This window comes from Ceratotherium simum, chromosome 4 (assembly GCF_057802395.1).
Source record: "Ceratotherium simum simum isolate JZ-2026a chromosome 4, ASM5780239v1, whole genome shotgun sequence".
Lineage (NCBI taxonomy): Eukaryota > Metazoa > Chordata > Mammalia > Perissodactyla > Rhinocerotidae > Ceratotherium > Ceratotherium simum.
In genome coordinates, this window is record NC_141903.1 from 2,375,940 (window position 1) to 2,403,089 (window position 27,150).

General features: G+C 36.4%; 1 protein-coding gene across 1 annotated transcript; it reads right to left on the bottom strand.

Moving 5' to 3' along the window:
• Positions 1–854: 854 nt before the first annotated feature.
• Positions 855–27,082, bottom strand: LOC147917182 (uncharacterized). The gene is made up of 4 exons (XM_087429258.1): positions 26,418–27,082; positions 15,073–15,160; positions 14,697–14,899; positions 855–5,929 (listed from the first exon to the last, which is right to left on the bottom strand). The coding sequence occupies exons 1-4, from the start codon at positions 26,429–26,431 to the stop codon at positions 5,926–5,928; spliced, it is 309 nt and encodes a 102-aa protein (XP_087285384.1). The 5' UTR covers positions 26,432–27,082; the 3' UTR covers positions 855–5,925.
• Positions 27,083–27,150: the final 68 nt, after the last annotated feature.

Genomic DNA, 27,150 nt, shown 5'->3' on the forward strand with positions numbered 1-27,150 from the left:
GACCCTGTGTACAACAGAGTGGAACCCTGCCTGGTCTTTTTGTGCCATCTTCTCATCTTCTAGTACTATACCAAACAATGTTGTGCTGCTATTCATAGGGTTGTCATGGCCAATATTTTCGGAAGTAGGTGGCCAGGTCCTTCTTCCTAGTCTGTCTTAGTCTGGAAGCTCCACTGAAACCTGTTCACCATGGGTGACCCTGCTGGTATTTGAAATACCAGCGGCATAGCTTTCAGCATCACAGCAACACGCAGGTGCTGCAATGTGACAACTGACAGACAGGTGATGTTCCCTGACCAGGTAACATAACAAACCTGGGCCTTTGCGGTGAGAACACCACTGAACCACTAGACCACCAGGGCTGGTTGTTTATATATATATTCATGAAAAATAAAACTTGATCCCTACCTTATTTTATTCACGAACTTAATAGCATATGGATTATAGATCTAAATGTGAATGGTAGAACAATACAGATTCTAGATCAGCAATGTTCAATAGAACTTTCTGTAATGATGGACATATCGTATACCTGTACTGTCCAGTATAGCAGTCACTAGCCATATGTGGCTATTGAGCACTTTAAATATGGCTAGTGCAACTGAGAAACTTAACTTTTAACTTAAGTTAAAAATCACACATTAGTGATTTTAATTAATTTAAATAGGCACATTCAGCTAGTGGCTACCATATTGGACAGTGCAGTTCTAGAAGATAAAATAGGAGAGTATCTTTGAAATAGGGAAAGATTTTTTTTTTTTCCTTTTAAGGGTTACAGAAAGCACTAATCATAAATTTTAAAAAACTTGATAAATTAGACTACACATTAAACTACAATGCATTAAAATGAGGATTTTATGTTTATTAAAATATAATTAAGATAGTTCAAAGGCAAGACACAGAATGGGAAAAGATATTTGCAATACCCTTAACTGACAAAGGACACATCCAGAATATATGAAGAACTCCTAAAAATACATAAGAAAAAAGGCAGAAAATCCAATTTAAAATGGACAAGTAACTTGAACAGAAAGATACCCAAATGGCCAATAAACTTTGTTAATTATCAGGGAAATGCAAATTTAAACCACAACACAATAGTACTACATCCCCATCAGAATAGGAAACATTAAAGATCGACAATATAAAGTGTTGGTGAGGATATGGAGTAGTTGATGGGTGGTAAATCTGTACTGTACAACCACTTTGGAAAACTCTTCAGCTGTTAACTACTCAAATTGAACATTTACATCCCTATGAGCCAACAATTCCACTAAGAGGTACCTAAGACTCTGACTTTAAATACTATGAGTCTGTCACTAAGAGTATGCTCATCTTTATATGCCTTAAGAAAGTCAGTTTGTGAATCTGAAAAAGAACTGGACTCAAATTTGGAAACAGTTGGATGATGCCCCTAAATGGCTTTCAGCATACAATCAGCATCTCTTCATCAGCAGTCCTCAAAAAGGTGACCTAATTTGTAGAGGAGGAAGTGGGGAAACACCTATGGTAACTTTTGTGTGTCTGATATAGATATAGTCAGGATCCTGAATCATTGAGACTCTCAAGGTTCATCATTGAGACACTCAAGTAAGTTTGGAGCAAATGAAATCTGTATCACTAAGAAAGGCTGTGGTCCCTAATTCCTATATACTCTTTTTGCATTATTAAAACCCTCCAACAAAGAAAACTCTAGATCTAGAATGGCTCTTTGGTAAATTATTTCAAAAAATTTAAAAGAAACACCAATCTTACACAAAGTTTTCCAGGGAATAGTTAAAAAAAAAGGAACATTTTTAACTATTTGAACTATTAACATTTTAACTATTTTTTAAAAGGAACATTTAACAACATGATTTGAAAAAGCAGCATAACTCTGACTAAACAAAGGAACATTATAGACCAATCACTCTCATAAGCATGCATTAAAAAATCTTCAACAAAATATTAGCAATCAAATCCAGCAGTGTATGGAAATGATTATATAGCATAACCAAGTGGAGTGTGTTCCAGAAATGCGAGGTGGTTTATCAGGTGAAAATCAATGTAATTCACCACATGAACATGAAAAAAGGAGAAAAGACATATGATCATCTCTGTATATTCAATAAAATCATCCAGTAAAGTTCAACATTCATTCATGATAAATTTTCTAAAAATCCCTTTTAGCAAACTAGGAATATAAGAAAATCAACTTAATCTGATTAGACATATCTATAAAATACCATAGCAAATACCATACCTAATGTGAATTACTGAAAGCTTTTCCCCTGAGATCAGGAATGAGATGAAGATGCCCACTAACACTACAGTATCATATTACACAGAAAAGCATCTTCATGATCGGTAAAGCTTTCTTAAACAGGACATCAAATATATTCCCCATAAAAGAATGCACTGATAAAGCAAAGTTCATTAAAAATTTTACCAAAAGTTTACTGAAAGAAACCGTTTTAAGAGAATGAAAGGGAAGCAACTGAGTAGGGGAAGATATTTGAAATTCTTAAAATCTACAAAGACTTGAATTCTTGAAATATATAGGACTCCTAGAAATCAATAACAGACAGTCAATGCAATAGAACAATGAGCATGAAACATGAATACACAAAAAGGATATCAAAAGGGAAAAAAAGAGTAGGATATCCAAATGGCAAATAAACATAGGAAAAGGCACTCAACTTCATTAGGCATCAAATATAAAATAAAACCACAATGAGATACCAACTCACAGCCACCAGACCCAGTAAAATAAAAGGCAACGCTACATGTTTGCAATGATGAGGGAAAATGCACAACATACACTACTAGTGGGAACGTAAATTGGTTCAATCATATTATAAAATTGTTTGGCAGTATTAAATATTAAAGCTGACATCTGTATATCCTACTACTCAGCAATTTCACTCCTAGTTCCAACAGATATGGGTACATATATTTTCTAAAACATATGCAGAAAAGTGTTCATAAATCTAAACTTTTTATTTTCTAGGAAGATAGTAAACACCAACTAATATTGGACTTTGCTAAATACTAAGGCATGTGGTGCATTTCTATACTAATCTCTAGAATAAAAATAATAGAATAAGTAACTTCAGCCTGGAAGAGAGAAAAAAGATAGAATGATTAAAAGTTGTCAACCCAAAAAGATTTAAGGATGGAAAAGGGGAGGGGATACAGAACAAATGGAACAAATGGGAAGCACAAAATAAGATGATCTATTTAAATATAAACATATCATTACTTACATTCAATGTAAATGGACTAAATCATCCAGTTAAATGACTTATAGTGGAAAAAATAAGTAGTATTTAGCTATATGCTTTTTATAAGCAAAACATCTAAAACCTAGGAAATACTGAAAGGTTCAAATTGAAGAGATTTGATGGAAACACTAACAACAACAAATAAAGCTTGTGTACCTAAATGAGTAGACTCGGGGTACCAACTTTGGAACAAGCTGCCTTTGTGAGGTTCCCCAAAGCCAGTGGGAGATGGGCAGGAACATCAGGGGTGTGCCCTGTGGCTGCAGGGTCTACTCTGTCTGAGACCACTCTGGCCTCGACTCTGACATCACCATGGACTTTGAAGATTCCTGTCATTTGCTCTTGCATTTGCCACCAGCTTTCCTAGTAGCAGCTCTTCTTTGCATAGTGGGGACCCGTGCCTGAGTTGGAGTATGGTCTCTATAGGTAACAGCTTTGGTGCTTATCAGCTGCAATTATTTGATTATAAAAATAAAACCTTTATTCGGACCCCGGGCAAGCACCAATACACCGCTTGTCAGGACATGCTGTGGCAGCGTCCCACATAAAGTGGAGGAAGATAGGTATGGTGTTAGCTCAGGGCTGGTCTTCCTCAGCAAAAAAAGGGGAGGATTGGCATGGATGTTAGCTCAGGGCTGATCTTCCTAACAAAAATAAATAAAATAAAATAAAAATAAAAATGAAACCTTTAACAATATGAACAAAAAAATTTCCATAAAGGGAGAATTTCCTGCCCTCTGGGCTCTAGAATAGGCCTTGAGGATGCAGAGAAAAGAGACATAGCCCAGGATTTCAGTGTTAATGCAGCTGAAATTGCAGCAATAAAGAAGGAGGTAAAATGGAGGTACTTACTGTGTTTATGGCAGGCCACTGGCTTATGTGTCTTTCAGTTAATTTCATAAGCATTTATACAGCCCATAAAATATCTTCTATATTTCTTAAAAATATTAACCCACTTATCTTTATAGCAACCTAAAAGGAAGGCATTATTACTGTCTTCATTTTTCAAAACAGAAAACTAAGGCACAGCATGTTTCCCTAACTGGAACAGGACCCCATGATGGTAATTTTCAGAGCTAGGAATAGAACTTGGCACTTTGGCTCTACAGTCCATCAGCATATTATGCTACCTCATTCTAATTTTAATGAGAATGTGAGGGTGCTTTGATTTTTCATCTCAGTCATTTTTATATTGCCCATTTATCTTCTTAGGGTCATAATTTCCTTCACCTTTGTGACTGTAGGGCATCTGTGTATAATAGATATTTGCAAGTCTTTATATACTAATTCTTTCATAAGTGTCACTTATGGGTGGGTTTCTATTGGTTGATTTCTCTTCGTTATGAATTGAACTTCTAAGCCTTCGTGCATGCCTTGTAATTTTGGACTAGAGGCTAGATATTGTGAATTTTATGTTGGTGAATTTTGCACGCACGCACGCGTGTGTGTTTGTATTAGTCAGGATTCTTCAGAGAAACAGAACCAATAGGATACATGTAGATATAGATAAGAGGAGATTTGTTATAGGAACTGGCTCACACAGTTAATAGAGGCTGAGAAGTCCCATGACATGCCATCTGCAAGCTGAAGAACCAGGAAAGCTGGTGGTATAATTCAGTCCAAGGGCTGAAGGCCCAAGAACCAGAAGTTCAGATGTCCCAGCTCAAATAGAGACAGAATTCGTCCTTCCTCCATCTTTTTGTTCTATTTGGGCCCTCAATGGATTAGATGATGCCCACCCACATTGGTGAGGGCACATTTTCTTTACTCAGTCTACCATATAAATGCTAACCTTTTCCAGAAGCACTCTCACAGAAAAACCCAGAAATAATGCTTTATCAGCTATTTGGGCATCCCTTAGCCTAGTCAAATTGAGGCGTAAAATTAACCATCACAGTGTTCCTTTAAATATTTTTGGACTTTGTTTTATAATGCAGTTAGTTAGAAACAGTTTGGTCTTTTTGAGGATACTTTTAAAGTTTTGTTAGGTGAGACCAACACAGGGTAATTTGGCTCCACTACAGGGCAATACCTGTCTGAGGACTCTATACTATGACCCATCAGATAGGAGGTTTTCCACTCTGGCTGCTGGGGTCATGAATTCTTCCCAGCTCTGACTGACCCCAGGGATTGTTCAGCCTGCTTCTGTCCGGTGGTTCTTACCCAGTCTGGGTAGTTTGCTCACATGCATACACTGATCAGTGCCTAGGCAAAAAGTCAAGCAAACACACATGCAGATCTCCAGAACTTGACCTGTATAGCTCCCTCCTCTTTGGTACTTGGGCCCTAGATTTCTAGCTGCCTTTCCCTCCTCAAATTCTGAATCCTGTTTCCTTGAATCAGGGGTACCTCCATGCTCTGCCTGAATCCCCTCCTCACTCTGATCTAGAAGCTCTCTGTAGGCTCTGAGCTGGGGAAGCTGTGGGGACCCCTCACTTGGTTCCTGCCTCCAGACACTGTCCTGAGCTCCTATTGTCCAGTATCTGAAAATGTTTGATTCATGTAGTTCATCTGGCTCTTCGCTTGTTGGATGCTGTAGGGAAGTCTGGTTCTTGTTATTCCATCACAGGCATAAGGGGATGTAATCCTTATGAATTTTTATTCCTTATTCCATCATATGCATAAGGTTGTAATCCAGATTACATTCCTGGAGCCAGGTATGTTATCTGAAAAAGAGAGAGAAGAAAGAATGAAGAAAAATGAAAAGAGCCTCAGAGAAATGTTGAGTCACCATTAAGTACACCAACATATGCATAACAGGAGTACCAGGAGAGGAGAGAAGGGAGCAGAAAAATATTTTGAGGAAATAATGACTGAAAGTATCCCAAATTTACTGAAAATAACAACCTACATATTCAGGAAACTCAAGAAACTCCAAGTAGAATAAACACACAGTGATCAACAATTAGATACATCATATTTATTTAAAATGCTGAAAGCCAAAAAACAAGGAGATACTCTTGAAAACAGCAAGAGAATAACACCTGTCACTTATAAGGGAAACCTAATAATAGTAACAGCTGACTTCTTATCAGAAATAATAGAGGCTAGAAAGCAGTGGGACAACATATTCAAAGAACTCAAAGGAAAAAACCTGTCAACCAAGAATCATATATTCAGCAAAGCTATCTTTCAAATATGAAGATGAAATAAAGACATCCCCAGATAAACAAAAACAAAGAATTTGTTGCTACTACCCACCTTGCAAGAAACATTAAAGGAAGTTCTTCAGATGGTAATTTGAATACACATGATAAAACAAAGAGCACTGGAAAAGGTAAGTATGTAATTATAAAATATAGATAGTATATATGCACATTTCTTATTCTTCTCTTAACTGATTTGAAAAGTAATTATATAAAACAATATGCATATAATGTATTGTCAGGCCTAACATTTAGAAATATATTATATTTGTCAATAATAGCACAAAGAAGGTGGGTGGAAGCAAAGCTGTACTGGGCTAAGAAAATAACTCCAGATGTTAAATGGAATCCACAGGAACAAGTGAAGAGAACCAGAAATGATAAATAATGAGTTTAATATAAAAAAGCCATAAATATTTACTTGTTGTTCTTTCTTTTCTCAGCTTCTTTAAAAGTCATAACATTACATAAGATAATAATTATTACAATGTACTGCTGGTTTTATAACATTTATAGATGTCATATGTATAACAATAATAGCACAAAAAGGGGTAAAAGGGAATAGAGTTATAAAGGAGTAATGTTTCTATTTCTCACTGGAATTAAGTTAGAATAAATCTGAAGATGATTTTGATAAGTTAGGATGTAGGAGGTAAGTTCTAGAGGAAGCACTAAGAAAATAACTTTAAAAATTATATTGAAGAAATGACTATAGAAATTAAAATGCAATTTTAGAAAATATCCAGTAAATGTAAAAGAGGAATAGAAGAACAAAAAAAGAGATGAGACATAGAAAACAAAAGGTAATGTGTAGTTGTAAATAAAACTATATCAATAAACACCTTAAATGTAAATGGATTACACAACACAATCAAAAGGCAGAGGCTGTCAGACTAGATAAAAAACAAGATCAAACTATTTGCTGTCTACAAGAGACAAGTGTTAGATTCAAAGACAGAAACAGATTGAAAGTAAAAGGATGAAAAAATATATTTCATGCAAAAAGCAAACACAATAAAGCTGGAGTGGCTATATAAATATCAGAAAAAATAAACTTCAAAATAAAAAATGTTACTAGAGATGAAGAACGACATTTCATAGTGATAAAAGAGCTATTCCATTAAGAAGATAAAATAATTCAAGGTGGGTGAATCATTTTGCATTTCTCCCAGCAGTGTGTGTTCTAGTTGCACTATATCCTTGTCTACACTTGATATTGTCAGTCTTAAATTTCAGGCATTCTAGTGTGGTGGTGTCTCATTGTGGTTTTAACTTACATTTCCCAAATAACTAATTTTGAATACCTTTTCATGTACTTAATTGACATTTGAGTATCTTCATTGAGGAAGGGTTCAAATCTTTTTTGGGGGGTTGTACTCTTTTTTTGTGTGTGAGGAAGATCAGCCCTGAGCTAACATCCATGCTAATCCTCCTCTTTTTGCTGAGGAAGACCGGCTCTGAGCTAACATCTATTGCCAATCCTCCTGCTTTTTTTCCCCAAAGCCCCAGTAGATAGTTGTATGTTATAGTTGCACATCCTTCTAGTTGCTGTATGTGGGACGTGGCCTCAGCATGGCTGGAGAAGTGGTGCATCGGTGAGCGCCCCGGATCCGAACCCGGGCCGCCAGCAGCGGAGCGTGTGCACTTAACCGCTAAGCCACGGGGCCAGCCCTGTATTCTTATTTAACTCTGAAACTTTATATATTTTGCATTAAAGCCCTTAATCAGAAAAAAAGGAGACATAATAATTAAAAACATAAATGCACCTAATATCAGAGCACCAAATATGTGAAGCAAAAACTGACAGAAATAAAGGGAGAACTAGATAGTTAAAAAATAATAGTTGGAGACTTTAATATCCCACTTTCAATAAAGGATAGAACAACTAGGCAGAATATCAACAAGGAAATGGAAGACTCTAAGAACACTATAAATCAAGAAGACCTAACAGACATCTCTAAAACAATTTCTCCAATAACAGCAGAATATATAACAAGGGCACATGGAAAATTCTCCAGGATAGACTGCATGCTAGGAAATTAAAAAAAAAAAACTCAATAAATTAAAATGATTGAAATAATACAATGTGTGTTCTCCAACACAATGGAATGAAACTAGAAATCAATAACACAGAAATATGGAAAACTCACAAATATGTGGATATTAAACTGCACACTTTTAAAAAAACCACTGGGTCAAAGAACAAATCAAAAGAAATATTGGACAATACTCTGAGATGAATGAAAATGAACACATAACATACCAAAACTTACAGGATACAGCTAAAGCAGTCTTTAGAGAGAAATGTATAGCTGTAAATGACTACTAAAAAAGAAGAAGGATCTCAAATAATACCTAATCTTCTACCTTAAGACACTGGAAAAAGAAGATGAAACTAAAACTAGAGGAAGCAAAAGAAAGAAAATAATAAAGATTAGCACAGAAATTAATGAAATGAAGACTAGAAAACATTAGAGAAAATTAACTAAGTCAAAAACTGTTATTTAAAAAATTTTTTTATTGATGTCTTAATAGTTTATAACATTGTGAAATTTTGGTTGTACATTATTGTTTGTCAGTCACCATATAAATGCCTCCCTTCATCCCTTGTGCCCACCCCCCAACCCCCTTGCCCCTGGTAACCACCATACAGTTCTCTTTGTCCGTGTGTTGGTTTATATTCCACATATGAGTGAAATCATGTGGTATTTGTCTTTCTCTTTCTGGCTTATTTCACTTAACATAATACCCTCCAGGTCCATCCATGTTGTTGCAAATGGGACAATTTTGTCTTTTTTATGACTAAGTAGTATTCCATTCTACATATATACCACATCTTCTTGATCCAATCATAAGTTGAGGGACAATTGGGTTGCTTCCATGTCTTGGCTATAGTGAATAATGCTGCGATGAACATAGGGGTGCATAAACTTCTTTGGATTGTTGATTTCAGGTTCGTTGGATAGATTCCCAGTAGTGGGATAGCTGGATCATAGGCTATTTCTATATTTAGTTTTTTGAGGAATCTCCATACTGTTTTCCTTAGAGGCTGTACCAGTTTGCATTCCCACCAGCAGTGAATGAGGGATCCTGTTTCTCCACAACCTCTCCAACATTTGTTGTTTTTTGTCTTGGTGATTATAGCCATTCTAACAAGTAAGGTGATATCTTAGTGTAGTTTTGATTTGCATTTCTCTGATGATTAGTGATGTTGAACATCTTTTCATATGCCTGGTGGCCATCTGTATATCTTCTTTGGAGAAGTGTCTGTTCATTTCCTCTGCCCACTTTTTGATCAGGTTGTTTTTTTGTTGTTCAGTTGTGTAAGTTCTTTATAAATTATGGAGATTAACTCCTTGTTGGACATATGATTTGCAAATATTTTCTACCAGCTGGTGGGTTGTCTATTCATTTTGATCCTAGTTTCATTTGCCTTGCAGAAGCTCTTTAATCTGATGAAGTCCCACTTGTTTATTTTTTCTTTAGTTTCCCTTGTCCGAGTAGACATGGTATCCAAAAAGATTCCTTTATGACCAATGTTGAATAGTGTATTGCCTATATTTTCTTCTAGGAGTTTTATAGTTTCAGGTTTCACCTCCAGGTCTTTGACCCATTTTGAATTAATTTTTGTGAATGGCAAAAGCAGATGGTCTACTTTCATTCTTTTGTATGTGGCTGTCCAATTTTCCCAGCACCATTTATCGAAGAGACTTTCCTTTGTCCCTTGTATGTTCTTAGCTCCTTTGTGGAAGATTAGCTGTCCATATATGTGTGGCTTTATTTCTGGGCTTTCAGTTCTGTTCCATTGATCTGTGTGTCTGTTTTTGTACCAGTACCATGCTGTTTTGACTACTATTGCTTTGTAGTATGTTTTGAAGTCAGGGATTGTGATACCTCTAGCTTTGTTCTTTTTTCTCAGGATTGCTTTAGTTATTCAGGGTCTTTTGTTGCCCCATATGAATTTTAGTATACTTCATTCTATTTCCATGAAAAATGTCATTGGGATTCTGATTGGGATTGCATTGGATTTCTAGATTGCTTTAGGTAATATAGACATTTTAACTATTTTTATTCTTACAATCCATGTGCATGGAATATATTTCCATTTCTTTATGTCATCATCAATTTCTTTCAATAATGTCTTATAGTTTTCATTGTATAGGTCTTTCACCTCCTTGGTTAGATTTATTCCTAGATATTTTATTCTTTTTGTTGCAATTGTAAATGGAATTATCTTTTTGAGTTCTCTTTCTTTTAGTTCATTAGTAGCATACAGAAATGCAACTGATTTTTGTAAGTTGATTTTGTACCTTGCAACTTTGCTGTATTATTTCTAATTGTTTTCCAATGGATTCTTTAGGATTTTCTATGTATAAAATCACGTCATTGGCAAATAGTGAGAGTTTCACTTCTTCGTTGCCTATTTGGATTTCTTTTATTCCTTTTTCTTGCCTAATTGCTCTGGCCAAAGCCTCCAGTACTATGTTGAATAAGAGTGGCGAGAGTGGGCACCCTTGTCTTGTTCTTGTTCTCAGAGGAATGGCTTTCAGATTTTCCTGTTGAGTATGATGTTGACTGTGGGTTTGTCGTATATGGCCTTTATTATGTTGAGGTATTTTCCTTCTATACCCATTTTATTGAGAGTTTTTCTCATAAATGGATGTTGGATCTTGTCAAATGCCTTCTCTGCATCTATTGAGATGATCATGTGGTTTTTATTTCTCATTTTGTTAATGTGGTGTATCACATTGATTTGTGGATGTTGAACCATCCCTGCATCCCTGGTATAAATCCCACTTCATCATGGTGTCTGATCTTTTTAACATATTGCTGTATTTGGTTTGCCAATATTTTGTTGAGTATTTTTGCATCTCTGTTCATCAGCGATATTGGCTTGTAGCTTTCCTTCTTTGTATTGTCCTTGTCTGGCTTTGGTATCGGGGTGATGTGGGCCTCATAGAACGTGTTAGGAAGTGTTCCCTCTTCCTCTATTTTTTGGAATAGTTTGAGAAGGATAGATATTAAATCTTCTGTGAATGTTTGGTAGAATTCTCCAGAGAAGCCATCTGGTCCTGGATTTTTGTTTTTTGGGAGGTTTTTGATTACCGTTTCAATCTCTTTACTTGTGATTGGTCTATTCAGATTCTCTATTTCTTCTTGGTTCAGTTTTGGGAGGTTGTATGAGTCTAAGAATTTATCTATTTCTTCTAGATTGTCCAATTTGTTGGCATGTAGTTTTTCATAGTATTCTCTTATAATCCTTTGTATTTCTGTGGTATCCATTGTAATTTGTCCTCTTTCATTTCTAATTTTATTTATTTAAGGCTTCTCTCTTTTTTTCTTAGTGAGTCTGGCTAAGGGTTTGTCAATTCTGTTTATCTTCTCAAAGAATCAACTCTTTGTTTCATTGATCCTTTCTACTGTTTTTTTGGTTTCACTTTCATTTATTTCTGCCCTAATTTGTACTATTTCCCCCCTTCTGCTGACTTTGGGCTTTGTTTTTTTCTTCTTTTTCTGGTTCTGTTAGGCAGAGTTTAAGGTTGTTTATTTGGGATTTTCTTGTTTGTTAAGGTGGGCCTGTATTGCTATGAGTTCCCTCTCAGGACCGCTTTTGCCGCATCCCATATGAGTTGGCATGGCGTGTTTTCATTTTCACTTGTCTCCAGATATTTTTTTGTTTCTCCTTTAATTTCATCGATGATTCATTGGTTTTTCAGTAGCATGTTGTTTAATCTCCACATCTTTGTCAATTTCCCAGTCATTTTCTTGTGGTTGATTTCTAGTTTCATAGCATTATGGTCAGAAAAGATACTTGTCTGATTTCAATCTTCTTAAATTTATAGAGGCTTGCCTTGTTTCCCAAGATATGTTCTATCCTTGAGAATGTTCCATGCGCACTTGAGAAGAATGTGTAGTCAGCTATTTTTGGATGGAGTGCTCTGTATATGTCTGTTAAATCCATCTTCTCTAGTTTTTCATTTAAGTCCACTATTTCCTTGTTGACTTTTTCTCTAGATGATCAATCCATTGCGGCAAGTAGGGTGTTAAGATCCCCTACTATTATTGTGTTGTTGTTAATATCTCTTTTTAGGTTTGTTAGTAGTTCCTTTATGTACTTTGGTGCTCCTGTGTTGGGTGCATATATATTTATAATTGTAATATCATTTTGGTGGAGTGTCCCTTTTATCATTAGGTATTGCCCCTCTTTGTCCCTCATTACTTGTTTTATCTTGAAGTCTACTTTGTCTGATATAAGTATGGCAACACCTGCTTTCTTTTGTTTGCCATTATCTTGGAGTATTGTCTTCCATCTTTTCACTCTGAGCCTCTGTTTGTCTTTAGAGCTGAGATGTGTTTCCTGGATGCAGCGTATTGTTGGGTCTTGGTTTTTAATCCATCCTGCCACTCTGTGTCTTTTGATTGGAGAATTCAATCCATTTACATTCAGAGTGATTATTGATATATGAGGGTTTCATGTTGCTCTTTTATTGCTTATTTTCCAGTTGTTTTGCATTTCCTTTGTTTCTTGTCCCATGTATTTCGGACTACCAATTCAGTTTGGTGATTCTGTATGATGACTCTTTTAGTTTTCTCTTTATTTATTATACGTGGTTCTGTTCTGATTATTTGTTTAGTGGTTACCTTGACGTTTGTATACAAGATCTCGTGGATGAGACAGTCCATTATCTGATGACCTCTTATTTCCTTAGACTAAGTCAATTCGATCACTTTCCTCTTCCCCTTGTAAGTCATTATTTTCACAACTTATTCCTTCTTGTGTTGTGGGCATGTGTTTAAAGTGATGAGGCTATATATATATATATTTTTTCCTTCCTTTAATCTTTTATCTTGGTATTTAAGTGTTTGCTGACCTATTCTGATAGAGAACTACTATTTTTCTGATTTTGTCTACCTAATTTTTTCCTTGCTCGATGCTTTGTATCCCCTTTCTCTTTTTTCCCCCAGCATGAGGGCCTTCTTGTGCATTTCTTATAGCGTGGGGGGGGGGTCTCATGGCCAGGTACTCCCTTAGTTTTTGTTTATCTGGGAAAGTGCTCCATCATATCTGAATGATATTTTCGCAGTATAGAGTATTCTTGGCTGAAAGATTTTGTCTTTCAGAATTTTGTATATATTATTCCAGTCTCTCCTAGCCTGTAAGGTTTCTGTTGAAAAATCTGCTGAGAGCCTGATGGGAATTCCTTTCTAGGTTTTTTTTTTTTTTGTCTAGCTGCCTTTTATATAGTTTCTTTGTCACTGACGTTTGCCAGCTTTACTACTATATGCCTTGGAGAGGGCCTTTTCCTGTTGATATATTTAGGTGACCTATTGGCTTCTTGTACTGATATTTCCAGCTCCTTCCCCAGATTTGGGAGGTTCTCAGCTATTATTTCCTTGAATAAGCTCTCTGTTCCTTTTCCCTCTCTTCTCCCTTGCGAATTCCTGTAATCTTTATGTTACATTTCCTAAATGAGTTGGATATTTCTTGGAGAATTTCTTCATTTCTTTTTAGTCTTTGCTCTCTCTCCTCCTCCATCTGGAGCATACCTGCATTTCTATCCTCAGTGATGCTAATTCTTTCCTCCATATTGTCAGATCTGTTCTTTAAAGATTCCAGATTTTCCTTTATCTCCTCCATTGTGTTTTTCATCTTCAACATTTCTGATTAGTTTTTCTTTATGGTTTCAATCTCTTTTGTGAAGAAATTCCTGATCTTATTGAATTGTTTATCTTTGTGTTCTTGTAACTCGTTGAGCTTTTTTATGATAGCTATTTTGAATTCCCTGTCATTTAGGTTACATATTTCTGTACAAACAGGGTTGATTTCTGGGTACGTGTCATTCTCCTTCTGGTCTGGAGATTTGATGTATTTTTGCATTGTGCCTGCTGAGTATGATTTGTTTTTCCTCATTCTGACAATATCTGGTTGCAGTTTCCACCTGCCGCCACTGGCTGTGTATTCTGAGCCCACTGTCATCCTTGAGTGGAGCACTCTGGCTGACCGGCTGAGCTGGTCTGCCGGGCGGTGGTGGGGAGGGACTCTCTCTTTTTCCTGCCCGACACCAGGCTGCTTCTTGCTCTTCCCTATCTGTTCTCCTGGTGTGCTCAGATGTTAACGGCACCCTGGCAACAGTTCAGACTTCTCTGTATGGGATTTTCCCACAGGCTGTGAGAGAACTTGGAGAGCGATGATTTTCCCAGCAGAGGGCCACCCCTCACCCCTCTCTGGCAGCCACACAGACCCAGAGACACCGATTGGATGGGGAGGGGGAGGATATCTCCTTACCTCTCCCGACTTCCTCCAGGGGCTCCAGCACCTCCACCCTCTGATGTGCGGCTGCATGGGTCTCTCAGCTGTCCTCTTGTGTTGTGTGAGTGTCCTTTGTTGGCATGTGAATGTCTTTTTTCTTGTAATTTATCCAGGGAGAGTTTATGGGAAAGCTCACTCTGCCGTGATGCTGATGTCACTCCAAAAATCTGATCCAAAAGCTGTTATTTTAAAAGACCAACAAAATTGACAAATCTTTAGCTAGACTGACCAAGAGAAAAAGAGAGAAGACTCACATTACTAGAATCATAAATGAAAGAGAGGATATTACTACCAATTTTATAGAAATAAAAGAGATTAGAAAAGGATTTTAAGAAAAATTGTATATCAATACCTTAGACAACTTAGATGAAATAGGAAGTTTCCTAGACAGTCCCAAAGTACCTAATTGACTCAAGAAGAAATAGACAATCTGAATAGATCTATAACAAGAAGAGAGATAGAATTAGAAATTAAAAACAAAACAAAACAAAACTACACACAAAAGCCCTGGACCAGATGGCCTCACTACTGAATTCTACCAAACATTTATTCTTTTTTTTTTTCCTTTGGTGAGGAAGATTAGCCCTGAGCTAACATCCGTTGCCAATCCTCCTCTTTTTGCTGAGGAAGATTGGCCCTGGGCTAACATCTGTGCCCATCTTCCTCTACTTTATATGGGATGCCACCACAGCATGGCTTGACAAGCGGTGCATTGGTCTGTACCAGGGGTCCAAACCTGCGAACCCCAGGCCTCCGAAGCAGAATTGGCAAACTTAACCACTAGCCACTGGGCCAGCCCCTCCACCAAACATTTAAAGAATTAATACTAATACTTGAAAACTTTTTCAAAAAATAGAAGAAATATTTCCCAAGTCATTCTATGATGTATTACCTTGATACCAAACCAGACAAAGACAACATAAGAAAACCACACACCAATCTGTTATGATATTCTAGCCTATTCTATCCATATTCTACTATGAATATGAATGCAAAAATCCTCAAAAAAATACTAGCTACAAAATTCATTGACTTATAAAAAGAATTATACAGCACAAATAAAAGTTATTTATCCCAGGAATGCAAGATTTACTGAACATCCAAAAATCAACAAATGTACAAAACTATAGCAATAAAATAAAAAAAACAAAAACCACATGATCATCTCAACAAATACAGAAAAAACATTAGGCAAAATCCAACACCCTTTGAGTAAACCTCAAAGGTTTACTGGTGATAAAAACACTCATCAGTACAGAAATAGAAGGGAACTTCCTGAACTTGATAAAGAGAATCTACAAAAAACTCATAGCTAACATCATACTTACTGGTGAAAGACTGGATGCTTTCTCTCTAAGGTCAGGAACAAGATAAGAATGTCCACTATCACCACTTCTATTCAACACATACTGGAGGTTCTTGCCCGGGCAATTAGTCAAGAGAAAGAAATAAAAGCCTTCCATGTTGGAAAGGAAGAAGTAAACTATTTCTATTTGCAGATTACATGATCATGCATATAGAAAATTCCAAGGAATTCACTAAAAACTATTAGAACTAATAAGCAAGTTTAGCAAGGTTACAGGATATAAGATCAATATACAAAAATCAGTTGTATTTCTATTCACTTGTAATAATCTGAAAGTGAAATGAAAACAATTCCATTTACAATAGCATCAAAAAGAATAAAATATTTAGGAATAACCTTAATAAAAGAAATGCAAAACTTATGCTCTGAATACTACAAAACATTGTTGAAAGAAATGAAAGATGATCTAAATAAATGGAAAAATATTCCATGTTCATGGTCTGAAAGACTTAATATTGTTAAGATGCTATTACTCTCCAAACTGATCTACAAATATAATCCAATCTCTATCAGAATCCCAGCTGACTTCTTATAGAAATTGACAAATTGATTTTAAAATTTATGTGGAATTGCAAGGGACCCACAGTAGCCAAAACAATATTGACAAAGAAGAATATTGAAGGAGGACTCACATTTTCTATTTTCAAAAATCACTACAAAGCAATGGTAATCAAGACAGTGTACTACTGGCATAAGGATAGATATGCAGATCAATGGAATAAAGTTGAAAGTCCAGAAATAAACCCATGTGATTTTTGACAAGGGTGCTAAGGACCATTCAATTAGGAAAGAATATTCTTTTCAACATATGGTGCTGGGACAACTGGATTTCCATGCAAAAGCATGAAGTTTGACTCCTACTGTGATACTGTGATTTATAAGAAATGTATATATTTGGTGATTCAGATGACTGAAATATATTTCTCAGATATATTTCGTCTTCATCCACAGTTCCTGACTTTACAGCTCCCAAATCCCTTGGAATTTCCTGAGCAATATGACCCCACCTCAAGGTAGGGGCTGGTTGCCAGGAGAACCAGCCATCTGATCAGAGGATTGGAACTTTCAGTCCCATCCTCTGATTTCCAGGGAGGGAGGGAGGGCTTGAGGTTGAATCAATTGCCAATGGCCAATGACTTAGTCAATCATGACTGTGTAATGAAGCCTCCATAAAACCCCACAAGGACAGCTCTTTGGCCTTTTTTGGAGAGCTGTTACATTGGGGAACCAGAACTCTTCTATGTGCCACCATGCTGGGTCCCAAACTCCATGAGGACAGAAGCTCCTTTGTTCAGGAGTTCGCCCCTACCTATCCATCTGGCTGTTGATTCACATCCTTTACTATCCTTTCTAATAAATCAGTCATCTAATGAGTAAACGAGTTTTCTTGAGTTTTGTGATTTTTGACAAGGGTGCTAAAGACCATTCTAGCAACTTAATTGAACCCAAGGAGGGGGCTGTGGGAATCTGACTTATAGCCAGTCGGTTGGAAGTACAGGTAACAACCTGGACTTGCAATTGTCATCCTGAGTTGTAGGGGGTTGTTGGAACCTCCAGTTTGTAGCCAGTTGGTCAGAAGCACAGGCAACAACCTAGGCTTGTGACTGGAATCTGAAGTAGAGGGCAGTCTTGTGGGACTGATCCTTCTACCTGTGGAATCTGATACTATGTCAGGATAGATAGTGTCAAAATTGAGTTGAATTCTCGGACACCCTGCTGGCATCTGAGAACTGCTTGTCGGTGTGGGGAAGCCTCCACATACACACGTTGGAATTGGGTCCAGGAACCCTTTGCACCTACTAAAACCATATAAAAATGAACTCAAAATGGATTAATGACCTAAATATAAGAGCTAAAACCACAAAACTCTTAGAAGAAAACATAAGAGAATCTTCAGGACTTTGCATTTGGAAACAAATTACAAATTCTTAGATATAACAGCATAAGCAACAAAAGAAAAAATAGAAAAATTGGATGTCATCAAAATTAAAAATGTTCGTGCTTCAAAGTACACTATCAAAAAAAGGATAACTCACACAATGGGAGAAAATAATTGTAAATCATATATCTGACAAGAGGCCAGTATCTAGAATGTACAAAGAACTCACAACTCAATAAAGAAAGACAAATAACCCAATTAAAAAATGGGCAAAGTATCTTAATAGGCATTTCTCCAAAGAAGATATACAAATGGCCAATAAACACATGGAAAAATGCCCAACATTGGCCATCAGGGACATACAAATCAAAACCACAATAAAATTCCACTTCACATCCACTAGGATGGCTAGAGTAAAAAAGTCAGAAAATATGGGGCCGGCCTGTGGTTAGTGGTTAAGTTCGTGCATTCTGCTTCGGTGCCCCAGGGTTTGCTGGTTCGGATCCTCCGCGTGGTCCTACTCACTGCTCATCAAGCCATACTGAGGTGGCATCCCATATAGAAGAGCTACAACTCTACAACTATGACATACAACTATGTACTGGGGCTTTGAGGAGAAAAAAGAAAAAGAGGAAGATTGGCAACAGATGTTAGCGCAGGGCCAATCTTCCTCAAAAAAAAAAAAAAAGCCAGAAAATGAGTGTGTGTTAGGATGTGGAGACATTGGAAGCATCATATATACTGCTGGTGGGAATGTAAAATGGTGGAACAAATTTGGAAAATCATCTAGTAGGTCCTCAAACGGTAAAACAGTGACCATACTACCCAGCAATTCCACTTCTAGGTACATAGCCAAGAGAAATGAAAACATACATTCAAAAACTTGTACACAAACATTTATAGCAGCTATATTCATAATAGCTAAAAGGTGGAAAAAACTCAAATGTCCATCAACTGATGAATGGATAAACAGAATGTGGTATCTCCATACAATGGAATATTCAGATATAAAATGATATTGAAAGGATACAAAAATGGATAAAAAAAGATATAAAAATGATAGTTACTACAACATGGAATAGACCTTGAAAACATTCTTCCAAGTGAAGAAGCCAGTCACAAAAGACCATATATTATGTGATTCCATTCATCTAAAGTGTCCAGAGTAGGCAAATATATAGAGCCATAAAATAGATGAGTGGCTGCTTAGGGTTGGGAGGATAAAAGAGATAGGACAGTGATAGCCAGAGTGTGGGATTTCTTTTTGACGTGATAAAAATGTTCTAAAATTGCCTGTGGTGTTGGTTGCAAATATCTCTGAATATACTAACTGTTGGATTGTACTCTAAATGGGTGAACTGTATGGTCGGCATACCATATCCCAATAGCTTTAAAAATTCATGTACAGAAGTCCATGTGAACATAAGTTGTCATTACTCTGTAATAGATGCCCAGAGTGCAACTGCTAGGTCATGATAGTTGTCTTGTTCTTGGTCTTAGGTGGCAATCGTTCAGTCTTTCACCATTAAGTATTAAGTTGGCTGGAGGTTTTTTTCCTAGATGTTCTTTATCAAGTTGAGGAAGTTCTCCTCTGTTCCTGTTCTTCTGCGAGTTTTTATTATATACGGGTGTTTGATTTTGTCAAATGCTTTATCTGCATCAATTGATATGATCATAAGATTTTTCTTGTCTGTTATGTTATTATAGAGGATTACATTGGTTTTCAAATATTGGACCAAATATTGGAATAGACCCCACTAGATCATGGTTTATAACTTTTTTTATACATTATTGAATTCTATTTGCTATTATTTTGTTAAGGACTTTTGTTACTTATTCACCACAGATATTGGTCAGTTTTCTTTTTTTGTAGTCTTTGGTTTTCATATCAAGGTAATACCATCTTATGAAATTAATTGAATAGTGTTCCCTCTTATATTTTATGGAAGAGAGTATATAAAATTCATTTTAATTCTTCTTTAAACATTTAGTAGAATTATCCAGAGAAATAATCTGGACCTTCAGATTTTTTTTTGAGGGAGATTTTCAATTATGAATTAAATTTCGTTAATAGTTATAGAACAATTCAGATTGCATTTCAAGGAATTGGTCTTTTTCATCTAAGTTGTCCAATTAAATGTGTAGAAATGCTTATTGTTTTGTATTTTATGAGCTGGTCAGTCAGGCGTGACTAGAAGAGATTCAGAAGAGGCTCAGGAAAAAAAAATTAAGGTTTATTATCCTCACAGATCCTAGAGATAGGAGGCATTGCATGCTATGCAGGGCCACCTGGGAAAGACACCAGGGTGGCCAGGAGCATTCAAGGTCTTTGGCAACCTAACTCTAGCTTCCATTTACAGTATTATTTTTTCTTTTATCCCATTAGGAACCCTTTACACCAGCAAGGCTAGTTTCCCCACTGGGCCCTACAGATGCTGTATTTATTCTCCCTCTGAGCCTTTTGCTCCTGTTACTCTTATCCTTGCATTCCCCTTGCTCTCTAGGTATTATGATTCCATCTATTCTTCAGACTTGGATGATAAAAAATTCTTTCTGCTCTGAGTTCTTAGAACACAATCTTGATCACGTCATCAAGCTTCTATTTACTAAGGAACAAACCTGATCTTACACATACATATGCATACATTATGATACATCATGACCAAGTAGGATTTATTTCAGGAATGTAACATTGGTTAACATAAAAGTTTAGTCAATGTATTTCTCTGTTAAATGTATGGAGAAAAACAACATGATCATTTCAATCAATGCAGAAAGCTGAATATGACAAAATGCTACTCCCATTTATGATATAAACTCACAGCACATTGGGAATATAAGAGAATGTCCTTACTCTAATGACATATCCACAAACAAATTAAAGGTAGCACTGTATTAAATGGTGAAATACTGAATGTTATCATTTGTATTCAACATTGTACCGGCCTTGCTCTACAGTGGTATAAGAAAAAAATTTTTTAAAGATATTACTATTAGAAAAGAAAAAAAATGGCCATTATTTACAGATGACAATTGTGTATGCAGAAAATTTTTTAAAAACTCTACAAACAAGCTATTAGAAAAAAGTAAATTTAGCAAAGTCACTGGATCCAAGGTCAATATACAAAAATCACCTGTATTTCTATGTAATACTAATAAATAATTGAAAAATGACATTTAAAATTACTATTTATAATAGTACAGTGAGGACATCATGTCCTCTCATGCCTCCTTATCATTGGACAAGCTTCTCCCTTATTTGAATGCCTTTCCATCTATCCCACACACCTGTTGAACTCCTATATTTCTTTCCAGTCTCTTTTCAGGCTTATCACTTTTTTAAAGCATTCTCTCTTCCCCCTCCTAATTTTGAAATTCATGATGAAATTCCTTTCTTAAAAAAACAAAAAGTAACACAGATGTCAAACTTGTAAAACTGATAAAAGCAGAGCTTTCTTATTGAAACAAAGTAAGGAGTGAACTCGGAGCCATGACTTCCTAAAAAGTGTCCAAAGCACAGATTGAATCTCATTATTTGATTAACATTTTAAAGTACCCAAAGATCCAAAAATTGCTACTGTAATCAATATCTTAAAAAATGAGATCCCCACCTCGTATGAGATGCAGCAAAAGTGGTCCTAAGAGGGAAATTCATAGCAATACAGGGCCACCTTAACAAGCAAGAAAAATCTCAAATAAGCAATCTTAAATTACACCTAACAGAATCAGAAAAAGAAGAAAAATAAAGCCCAAAGTCAGCAGGTGGGAAATAATAAAAATTAGAGCAGAGATAAATGAAATAAAGACCAAAAAAACAGTAGAAAGGATCAATGAAACTAAGAGCTGGTTCTTTGAGAAGATAAACAAAATTGACAAACCCTTAGCAAGACTAAGAAAAAAAGAGAGAAGGCTGAAATAAATAAAATTAGAAATGGAGGGGGAGAAATTACAATGGATACCACAGAAATACGAAGGATTACAAGAGAATACTATGAAAAACTATATGCCCACAAATTGGACAATCTAAAAGAAATGGATAAATTCTTAGACTCATACAACCTCCCAAAACTGAACCAAGAAGAAATAGAGAATCTGAATAAACCAATCACAAGTAAAGAGATTGAAACAGTAATCAAAAACCTCCCAAAAAATAAGTCCAGGGCCAGGTGGCTTCTTTGGAGAATTCTACCAAACATTCAAAGAAGATTTAATACCTATCCTTCTCAAACTAGTCCAAAAAATGGAAGAAGATGGAACACTTCCTAACACATTTTACAAGGCCAACATCACCCTGATCCCAAAGCCAGACCAGGACAACACAAAGAAGGAAAATTACAGGCCAATATCGCAGAGGATTATAGATGCAAAAATACTCAACAAAATTTTGGCAAACTGAATACAGCAATACATTAAAAGGACTGTACACCATGATCAAGTGGGATTTATACCAGAGACACGGATGGTTCAACATCCGCAAATCAATCAATGTGATACATCACATTAACAAAACGAGAAATAAAAACCATATGATCATCTCAATAGATGTAGAGAAAGCATTTGACAAGATCCAACACCAATTTATGATAGAAACTCTCAATAAAATGGGTATAGAAGGAAAGGAGCTCAACATAATAAAGGCCATATATGACAAACCTACAGCCAACATCACACTCAATGGTGAAAAACTGAAAGCCATGCCTCTGAGAACAGGAGCAAGACAAAGGTGCCCACTCTCACCACTCTTAGTAAACATAGTAAGAGGTTTTGGCCAGAGCGATTAGTCAAGAAAAAGGAATAAAAGGAATCCAAATAGGCAATGAAGAAGTGAAACTCTTGCTGTTTGCAGACGACATGACTTTATATATAGAAAACCCTAAAGAATCCATCAGAAAACTATTAGAAATAATCAACAACTACAGCAAAGTTGCAAGATACAAAATCAACTTAGAAAAATCAGTTGCATTTCTATACTGTAATAATGAACTAACGAAAGAGAACTCAAGAAGACAACACCATTTATAATCTCAACCAAAAGAATAAAATATCCAGGAATGAATTTAACCAAGAAGGTGAAAGACCTATACAATGAAAATATAAGACATTCTTGAAAGAAATCGATGCACATGGATTGGGAGAATAAACATAGTTAAAATGTCCATACTACCTAAAGCAATCTATAGATTCAATGCAATCCCAATCAGAATCCCAATGACATTTTCACAGAAATAGAATACAGAATCCTAAAATTCACATAGGGCAACAAAATATCCTGAATAGCTAAAGCAATCCTGAGAAAAAAGAACAAAGCTGGAGGCATCACAATCCCTGACTTCAAAATATACTACACAAAGCTATAATAAGCAAAACAGCATGGTACTGGTACAGACACACAGATCAATGGCACAGAAATGAAAGCCCAGCAATAAAACCACACATCTACCGACAGCTAATCTTCAACAAAGGAGATAAGAACACAGGAGAAAGGAAAGTCTCTTCAATAAATGGTGTTGGGAAAACTGGACAGCTACATGCAAAAGAATGAAAGCAGACCATTATCTTTCGCCATACACAAAAATTAACTCAAAATGGATTAAAGACTTAAAGGTAGTGTCACTGACTAGGTGCCTCGAGAAACTCAAAGCGGGGTTTGGAAGCAATTAACTGGTTTTCCAAGTTGCTTCTTTTCCTTTTGTATGTTAAGGAGATGTAACCACTAATCATCCTGAAACTCACCAAGTGAGAAACTCAAGGGACATGTAACCACCAGCCATCCTGAAACTGACCAAGCCTCATCACAAGAGCTATGCCAATGACCTTTGCCTCATTTTTAATGCAAAGATGGCTCCAGGAGGAGTTTAGGCCTCATTATGTGGAAGCATGTTCTTCAGCTGAGCCTGTGCAAGCAAATACCCGCTTCTCCCTTTTGAATATTCATTCCCCAACCGAAATAAAACTTCCTCCTTCCCTGTTTGGGGATGCCATAACTTTGGCAATGATTCCTCATGGCCTCCTACTTGCTGCAAATACACTTCACATTGTGAGACAACTTCCACTGGTGTAGAGTCTTATTTAACTCACCAGGAGGTGAGCCCACTTGGTTTGGTAAAGGTAGGACGTTAAATCATAAAACTTCTAGAAGAAAATATAGGCAGTACACTCTTAGAGACGAGTCTTAGAAGGATCTTTTTGAATACCATGTTTACTTGGGCAAGGGAAACAAAAGAAAAAATAAACAAATGTGACTTCATCAGAGTAAAGAGCTTCTGCAAGGCAAAGGAAACCAGGAACAAAATGAAAAGACAACCCACCAACTGGGAGAAAATATTTGCAAATCATATATCCAACAAGGGATTAATCTCCAAAATATATAAAGAACTCATACACCTCAACAACAACAAAACAAACAACCCAATCAAAAAATGGGCAGAGGACCTGAACAGACATTTTTCCAAAGAAGATATACAGATGGCCAATAGACACATGAAAACATGTTCAACATCACTAATCATCAGGGAAATGCAAATCAAAACCATACTGAGATATCACCTTACACCTCTTAGAATGGGTATGATCACCAAGACAAAAAATAACAAATGTTGGAGAGGATGTGGAGAAAAGGGAACCCTCATACACTGCTGGTGGGAAGGCAAACTGGAAAGCCATTATGGAAAACAGTACGGACGTTTCTCAAAAAATTAAAAATAGAAATACCACATGACCCAGTGCTCCCACTACTGGGTATTTACCCAAAGAACTTGAAGTCAACAATTCAGAGAGATGTGTGCACCCCTATGTTCACTGCAGCATTATTCACAATAGCCAAGATGCACAAGCAAGCCAAGTGCCCATCGACTGATAAATGGATAAAGAAGATGTGGTATATATAGACAGTGGAATACTACTAAGCCATAAAAAAAGACAAACTCGTCCCACTTGCAACAACATGGATGAGCCTTCAGGGTATTACGTTAAGTGAAATAAGCCAAAGACAAACACCATACAAGTTCACTCATATGTGGAAGATAATCTAACACATGGACAAAGAGAACAGATTAGTGGTTACCAGAGGGGAAGGGGGTGGAGGGGGTGGGCATAAGGGGTAAAGGGGCACATATATATGGTGACTGAGAAATAATAATTTTCAACTGAAATTTCAGGTTATAAACTATTATGACATCAATAAAAAATTCTGAAGAATGAGATCCTTCTGCCTTACAGAAAATACGGTCAGCAGGCAGAAATTCCTTCACGACCTCCAAATGAAACAAAAATTTATCTGCAATCCCATCTTTCTGTAGGTTTTTCCCTCCAGCCTCAGGTAAAGGTTAATTCCTCCACCTATGCTCCTACTTCCCTCATAACATCTCAGAAAATTTGTTCCACTCAGTGATCTCTTCTTTAATTCACCCTCAACATGTGTATACATTATTGCCTCAATCATTAACATATAAATGCTCCCTAGTTTTCTCCCCTCTAAATACTTTACTTCCCTTCATTTAAACTTGAAACAGTCTACAACAGCCTATTAGTTCTCACCTTCCTATAATAATCTAACATAGAATAATCTGACTTCTGTTCACCCTAATTCACTGACATTGCTCTTGCCAAGATCTCCAATGTTCTCCTAGTTACTAATTCCAATTTACCCTTTCCCTATCACTTGACTTGTGGCATCTAACACTACTAACTCTCTGAGATTCATTTCCCCTTTGGGCTCAATGACATCACTCTTCCAGCTTTTCTCCTACCTGAAGTCCGATTCCTTTTCTTCTTAGTTCTTTTTCTTCCAACAATTCCATACATATTGATGTTTTCCTGGGTTTAATCCATTACCCCTTTGTTTCTCATTCTAATTAATGCTCTCTGCTGGCCAATTTCATGTACCATGATTTTGACTACTCCTACTTCTAGTCTTCTGGCTCACATTTCCTTTTTAGATTTTATGATCAATTTTACATGTATAAAATCAAAATTGTGCACCCCCTGTACTTTCTACTTGGTACATGACATCTCCCTCCATTCAGCTAAGCAAGGTATAAACTTGGAAGTCAACCTACCCTTGTTCTTGACTCATCTCTCCCAACTTTTCTATTGCAAAAACCATGCCCTATGTATTGTACAACATTAATATTTGTCACATATTCTTCACCGTCTCTGCTTGAGTTTAGAGCCTCACTCACCCATCATTTAAATTACTCTAACAGCCCATATTCTAAGCTTCAATCTGTTCAGTTGTCTTCAACCTCCTAAATTCATTCTCTAGACATTATTGCCAGGACAGTTCCCCTCACATAAAACCTTTGATTCCATAAATTTCAGAATAAAGTTTAAAATCCTTAGAATGGCAAATGAGACCTTTGGTTATCTGGCCTCCTCCTTCTTCTCAAGCTTTAACACTTGTCATTTTCCTCATTCTTATAATGTTCTACAAATGTGTCATACTGTCACCCACCTGTGCCTTTGCATATGTGGCTTCTTCTCTTTGAAGTACTCATCTCAGCCTCTGGAGAATTCCTATTCTTCTTCCAAATTGGGTTCTGGCACCACTCTCTCTGGGACACTGTCTCAGGTCTCTCCAGGCTCCTTTGGTTAGGCTCCATTCCTTCTTTCTGCATCCTGTGCAAATCTCTACATCTGCAACTTAGTATCATCACCTGTTTCTCTGAAAACTACTTTAACACATCATGATAATATGCTTACTCACTTGTTATTCCCTTCAACCCCATCCTCTCGCCCCCTCAATTCATGACTTCTCGAAAATAGAGCCTGTTTCTTCTGTTCAATTTCCAGTGCCCAGGATAGCACCTGACCCAAACCTGGGGTTAAACAAACATTTCCTGTGTAAACCAGTTCTGAAGTATGGAATGATTTCTTTTATTTTCCTTTGCAGTCTTAAACTTTTAAAAACTAGAAAACCCCAAGTGGGGAAAACAGACTTTTATTTCAAAAAACTAATTTCTTCCCAAGACTGCCACAGATGTTAGGTTCTTTCAACTACTACTTAAGGTTTCTTTTGCAGCCAACTAAAAAAATATTAATAGCTTTAACCTTGATGTGACTGCCTAAACAAACTGTGTTTTCTAGTTACTTACCTGAACCTTACATGATGCTCAGAGCACAGCTAGTACAATTATATAATAAGTATGACTTCAAGGCAACAAAGAAAAATAATTCTGAGAACAAAA

Bases quoted from the DNA above. Each gene is read 5' to 3' on its own strand.
- LOC147917182 (XM_087429258.1), bottom strand. The intron at 14,900-15,072 runs GTATTGATATAC...TTAAAATAACAG, and splicing joins TTTCATCTAAGTTGTCTAAG to CTTTTGGATCAGATTTTTGG.